This window comes from Colobus angolensis, unplaced genomic scaffold (assembly GCF_000951035.1).
Source record: "Colobus angolensis palliatus isolate OR3802 unplaced genomic scaffold, Cang.pa_1.0 Scaffold216, whole genome shotgun sequence".
Classification (NCBI taxonomy): domain Eukaryota; kingdom Metazoa; phylum Chordata; class Mammalia; order Primates; family Cercopithecidae; genus Colobus; species Colobus angolensis.
Genome location: NW_012115333.1, coordinates 1,767,803 through 1,773,949, shown reverse-complemented (window position 1 = coordinate 1,773,949; position 6,147 = coordinate 1,767,803). Strand labels below are relative to the sequence as shown.

At 52.1% G+C, this 6,147-nt stretch overlaps 1 protein-coding gene across 1 annotated transcript; it reads left to right on the top strand.

Moving 5' to 3' along the window:
- Nucleotides 1–830: 830 nt before the first annotated feature.
- Nucleotides 831–2,541, top strand: OTUD6A (OTU deubiquitinase 6A). The gene has a single exon (XM_011943155.1). It carries the CDS (start codon nt 891–893, stop codon nt 1,755–1,757), a length of 867 nt encoding a protein of 288 aa, XP_011798545.1. The 5' UTR covers nt 831–890; the 3' UTR covers nt 1,758–2,541.
- The last annotated feature ends 3,606 nt before the right edge of the window (nt 2,542–6,147 follow it).

The window sequence follows — 6,147 nt, the reverse complement described above, 5'->3', positions numbered from 1 at the left end:
AAAAATGAAATGTTGGCCGGGCGCGGTGGCTCACGCCTGTAATCCCAGCACTTTGGGAGGCCGAGGTGAGTAAATCACCTGAGGTCAGGAGTTCAAGACCAGCCTGGCCAACATGGCAAAACCTCGTCTCTACCAAAATTAGCCAGGCGTGGTGGCAGGCGCCTGTAGTCCCAGCTACCCGGGAGGCTGAGGCTGAAGAATCGCTTGGACCCGGGAGGCAGAGGTTGCAGTGAGCCGAGATTGCACCACTGCACTCCAGCCTGGGCGACAGAGCGAGACTCCATTCCCCACCCCTCACCCCGCCAAAAAAAAAGAATAAACTGAAAGGACTGTGTTTGCAGGAATATAAGGAAATGTCCTTGTTCTGATGCACAAAAGTTAATGGTTCCCCAGTTAAGGGACCTGAAAGACTGGAGAAAAACGCACTGCTTCCTCAACAGTAGGGGCAATGCCAAGTCCAGGGTTAGAGCACATTCAGCGGTGTAGTATCTGTCGTGTGGCTGCCTGCATTGTGTGCAGACTTGGAAATGAACTGGGCTGTCAATCAGCGAAAGACTCTACAAACCCAACTGCCGCACACATTGCAGGAAGGCCATATTTGAATCCCGCCAAAAACCTTTGCTGTGGGGTCCAATGGGCGCATACGTCCGTCTCCCAACAGCCAATCCTAGCACTGGGCATGCCTGTGGGGGCGTGGCCATGGAGACAGTAACCAATGGCAGAGAAGACTGTCAATGGGGGAGGGGAAGCGGTGGCTGAGGTGAGCCAAGAGCGGCGGTTAGAGCCGGCTGAGGTGAAAGAGAGCGACCGTTAGGGCAAGCTGAGGACTTCTGGTCTGTTTGGTACTTGAACTGTCAGTATATTTGAACTCCCGCTTGCCATTCAACATCATGGATGATCCGAAGAGTGAACAGCAGCGCATACTGCGCCGCCACCAACGCGAGAAGAAGGAGCTGCAGGCCCTGATCCAGAGCTTAAAAAACTCGGTCCCCAAGACCGATAAGAAGAAAAGAAAGCAGTTGCTCCAAGACGTGGCCCGCATGGAGGCCGAGATGGCGCAGAAGCACCGGCAGGAGCTGGAGAAGTTCCAGGACGACAGTAGCGTTGAATCTGTCATCGAACACCTGGCCAAGATGGATCTGGAAAACCGGCCTCCCCGCCCCTCCAAAGCCCAGAGAAAGCGAGAAAGAATGGAGTCCCAGGAGAGGGAGCGCCAGGAGAGCATCTTCCAGGCCGAGATGTCGGAGCACCTGGCCGGCTTCAGGTGCGAGGAGGAGGAGAAGCTCGCCGAAATCCTGGGAGCCAGAGGTCTGGAGATGAAAGAGATCCCGGCCGACGGCCACTGCATGTACCGCGCCATCCAAGACCAGCTGGTGTTCAGCGTGTCGGTGGAGATGCTGCGCTGCCGCACCTCCAGCTACATGCAGAAGCACGTCGACGAGTTCCTGCCCTTCTTCAGCAACCCGGAGACCGGCGACCCCTTCGGCTACGACGACTTCATGATCTACTGCGACAACATCGTGCGCACCGCGGCATGGGGAGGCCAGCTGGAGCTGAGGGCCCTGTCGCACGTCCTGAAGACCCCCATCGAGGTGATCCAGGCCAACTCGCCCACCTTGGTCATCGGGGAGGAGTACGTCAAGAAGCCGATCATCCTGGTCTACCTGCACTACGCCTGCAGCCTCGGCGAGCACTACAACTCCGTGAGACCGCTCGAGGCCGGCGCCGCCGGGGGCGCGCTCCCGCGTCTCCGGTAGGCCCCAAGGCACCGAGCGGCCCCGCGGAAGCGTTTCCTTCGCAGCATCTCCTCAGTAGGCTCAGTTTATTTTCTCCCTTTGCTTTTCTCAGTCTTTTTTTTTTCCTTCCTTTTAATCATAACTATCCCCCCTGCCCCGCCCCCGCTTTCCTAACCTTGCTACTTTCACAGGGTGGGAAATGAAATTCGAGGGAAATTCCCTGGAAATATGAGGGAAATCTCTGCGTTGCACCACCAGAGGGGCATAAGTTTGATAAGTTCTAACCTCTTCTTGCCCATAAGGGTCTTTACCTTCCTCACCGACTAAGATTTGGTCATGTTGTGCATAACTTAACGATAAAAATGAAATGTTGGCCGGGCGCGGTGGCTCACGCCTGTAATCCCAGTACTTTGGGAGGCCGAGGCGGGCGGATCACGAGGTTAGGAGTTCGAGACCAGCCTGACCAACATGGTGGAACCCCGTCTCTACAAAAAAATACAAAAATTAGCTGGGCGTGGTGGCGGGCGCCTGTAATCCCAGCTACTCGGGAGGCTGAGACAGGAGAATCGCTTGACAGGAAGCGGAGTTTGCAGTGAGCCGAGATCGTGCCTTTGCACTCCAGCATGGAAGACAGTGAGACTCCGTCTCAAAAAAATAAAAAATTAGCCGGGCGTGGTGGCGGGCGCCTGTAATCCCAGCTACTTGGGAGGCTGAGGCAGGAGAATCAATTGAACCTGGGAGGCGGAGGTTGCAGTGAGCCGAGATCGTGCCTTTGCACTCCAGCGTGAAAGACAGAGCGAGACTCCATCTCAAAAAAAAAAAGAGGAAAAAAAGGAAATGTTAAGTTTCGTGTGTTCTGGGAAAAATACATCTAGTAGACTAGCTCGGGGAGTCTTCAGGTTTTCCTATGAATATCTTGGATTACTTAGACAAAATTGGAGTTTATGTGATCAAAATGCCTTGTGAAGGCCTTTTGCTGAGTTTTGGGGGGAAAGATTGTCATGGTTTGCTTTTTACTTAAGCTGGGCTACTCAGGAGATGTCTCAAGTTATGAACAAGAGATCCGCTGATACTTTGTTTTGTTTTTTTCATCAAAACTGATGTGGTTCCTAATTACCTTTAGTTGCTCCCATGTTTGCTAATTCTAAATAAAAGCATTTGTTAAACATGTAAGGTAAATCTGTTAAATAGAGAAAGTAAATTTAGATTAACTGATAGGCTAGATAAGGTTTACTCTAAGATGTGAAAGATCTAAACTTAATTTGCTTTACTAAAGGTAGGAAGATATATGACTTTATTCAAATAGTTGATATGTTTCATTATCTTTACAACTGGTATAAAGAAAAAAGAGACACATTGATAGGTAATTTACTTACTCTAAGGGGTGAAGATCTGAATCCAGTAAGTTTCCTTTATTCTTAGAGATATAAAAGGCTATGACTTTATGCGAGCACTTGATCCACCTTGTTGTATCATCTGGTATGAAATGTAAAAGATGTGAATGTAACAACTTTCCTTATTTCTTAGAGAGAGGGAAATATCTAAAAAGATCCTTTAAAATATTAAAGTTTTATTCTATTTTGTCATATCAATAACTGACATGAGACAAAAAAGTGAACAATATACTTTTGTAATTTGAGACTTGTTAATATCCTTGAATTTTCCAAAAGAATATAAAGTGAAATGATTTACAGTCAACAACTTATGAAAATTTTAATCTTTACTTTCTGTAATTCAGTGAGATTAATTTTGGAAATTCTTTCTGCATTCCAAATGCTCTAAGATAAAATATATGTGTTTTTAAAAGTTTTTAAACATGTAGTTTGTTCAAAAATAAAAACCATTTAAAAAATACCTGCTTCTCTAATTTTGTGTAGCTAACTTCATATAGAGTTTATATCCCAGGATCTACTTCAGCAAAGGAATCCTGGAGGGTTAGGGAGCATAGGCCTGTTGCGGGTGGCAGGGTGGTGGTTGCTGAGTGGGGACAGGGGCAAAGGCTGGCGAAGCGCTCTAGAAATGGGAAAGGTGCTCTACTTCAGTGGGCTACATAGGGTCGGGGGGATGACAAGCTAAAAGAAGAGGCCTGGCTAGGGTACGGGACCTTCATGGACAAAGAGGCCCAGCTGGGTAGGGGGCACGGGCTAGGAAAGAAGGCCTGGCTGAGGGAGGATGCCTGGAAAGGGTCCAGGCTGGAGGCTGGGGCATGGGCTGGTGAAGGGTTCCTGGTAGGAGAAGGTGGCCCAGTTGGGGCAGGCTGGAGAAGGAGAGGAAGGGGGTCTGGCTTAGGAAGGGAAGCTGTTTGGGAACTGGGCTACAGTCTGGAGAACGGGTCCCGGCAGGGGTGGAGTTGGGTGGAGAAAAGGGCAGGCAAGGGGGCTGGGTCAAGAAAGAGTCACTGCCTATACAAGGAGGAATAGGTTGACCGGGGGCAGCTCAGTGAGCAATGGGACTTTGGCTATTGAATGGGGAAATGGCTCAGGCAACCTGCCTGGCCAGGGGAATTGAAGAGAATTGGGAAATTGGGCCTGGATAGGGAAGAGAGCCTCACTGGGGAGGGCACACAGGCTGAAGAAGTGCCATATGGTGTGGAGGGGTCATGGAAGAAGGAAACCTGGCTGGGATGGGGGGAGGGGGGACCTGGCTGCAAGGGTGGGGGAACACTGGCTGGGAGAGGTGGCCAGGCTGATGATGCAGGCTTAGGTGACCAAAGGGGCCAAGCATGGGAGTGGCCTTGGCAGGGCAAAGAGGAAGATATTGGGGAAGAGGGAACAGTCTAGGGAGGCACAGGCAGAGGAAGGGGACAAGGCTGGGCAAGGGAACCTGGCTATGGACTGGGATATGAGGTGGGCAAGGAAGCCTGGCTGGGAGGGGCATAATAGGGTGAGCTGGGGTGGAGGGAGCTGGTTAGGGAAGAACTGGCTGGTCAAGGGAAGGAGGCCCAGTTGAGTTAGGAGCCAAAGGATGAGAAAGGTGTTCCTAGCTGTTAATGAGAGGAAAGGCTGGGGAAGGACACCTTGCTGGGGGAGGGGACATGGGCTGTCCAGTGGAGTCCAGGTTGGAGAAGGCACTGGACCAGTGAAGGAGATCTAGCAGGAAAGCAAGCATAAGCTGGGGAGGAGGACATAGACTCGGGGAGAAGGACATAGATTGGCGGAGAGGGCGAGATTGAGGAAGGGTCTCAGCCGTGGGGATATGCCTGTCTTGTAAAGGGACCACAGTCTTGAGAGGCTGGCACAATCTATGGAAGACAGATGGGTGTGGGGTAAGGAGGATCGTGGGGTAAAAAGACCCCTTAGGGAAAGGTTGCCTAACTGGAGACGGACTCTGACAGCAGAAGGGGCTGGGGAGGGAGGCACAGACTAGGAAAGGGCACCTGGTGGTGGGAGAAGTTTGGAAACTGAGAAGGACATAGGCTAGAGACGGGATCGTAGGCAGTTTAGTGGGCCTGGCTGGGAGAAGGGGCCTAGCAGGTGGAGAGAGCTTGCTGGGAAAGAGATCATGCCTGGGAATGAGAGCCTCTCCACCTGACGGGAACTTGGCTGAGGAAGGGCACATGGTTGAGAAAACAGGCTTAGTTGTGGAGGGGGACACAGGATAGGAATGGCGTCTGGCTGGGGTAGAGGCAATAGGCTGGACAAGAGGCCTGGGCAGGAGATGGTTGTGGAAGGAGGCCTGCCTGGAAAAAGGAGCACAGACTGGGGCAGAGGGCATATTGCGTGAGGAAAGCTTGGCTGCAGGAGGGGCATGGCTAGGAAAGCGTTCCTAGCTGGGGAAGCAGACTTAGCTTAGCATGGGGCACATGTGAGTGAAGGGATCCTGGTGGGAAAGGTTGCACGGCTGGGGAGGCCACGGGGCAGGTGAGGGAGAACTGCCTGACTGCGGAAGGAAGTGCTGGCTGGGAAAGGCCAGCAAAGGGGCAACTCCTTGGAAAAATGGTCCAGTTGAAAAGGGGAAAGGCTGGGGATGGGTGCCTGGCTGTGGGAAGGGGACATAGAGTTGATAAAAGGCCTGGGCTGGGGAAGGGCAGAGTGCCTATGGAGGCTGTCAGCAGGATCTCAGGTTGGGGAATAAGCTCCAGCTGGGGTTGAGGCTGGCCTGGGGAGAGGAAGGAAGGAGGGGCATCCAGTGTGGGTACAGAATGAGGAGGAAGCCCCACCGAGACACAGACTGGGAACCCAGCAGAAAGTGGTTAGAGGGCAGAGAGGTGCGCACAGACTGGTCAGATGGCTAAGAAAGGGGCCAATCTAAAGACACAACTTGAGGAAGAGAGTCTGGCTGGGGAAAGGGGCCCTGGGCAAGGGGACATAGGCTGAGCAAGGAAAAAAAAGTTGGGTCGTGGAACCTGCCTGGTGATAGGGATATTGGGCAAAGGGGACCTGACAGGCGAAGGGGCTCTGGCTGGGGTAGA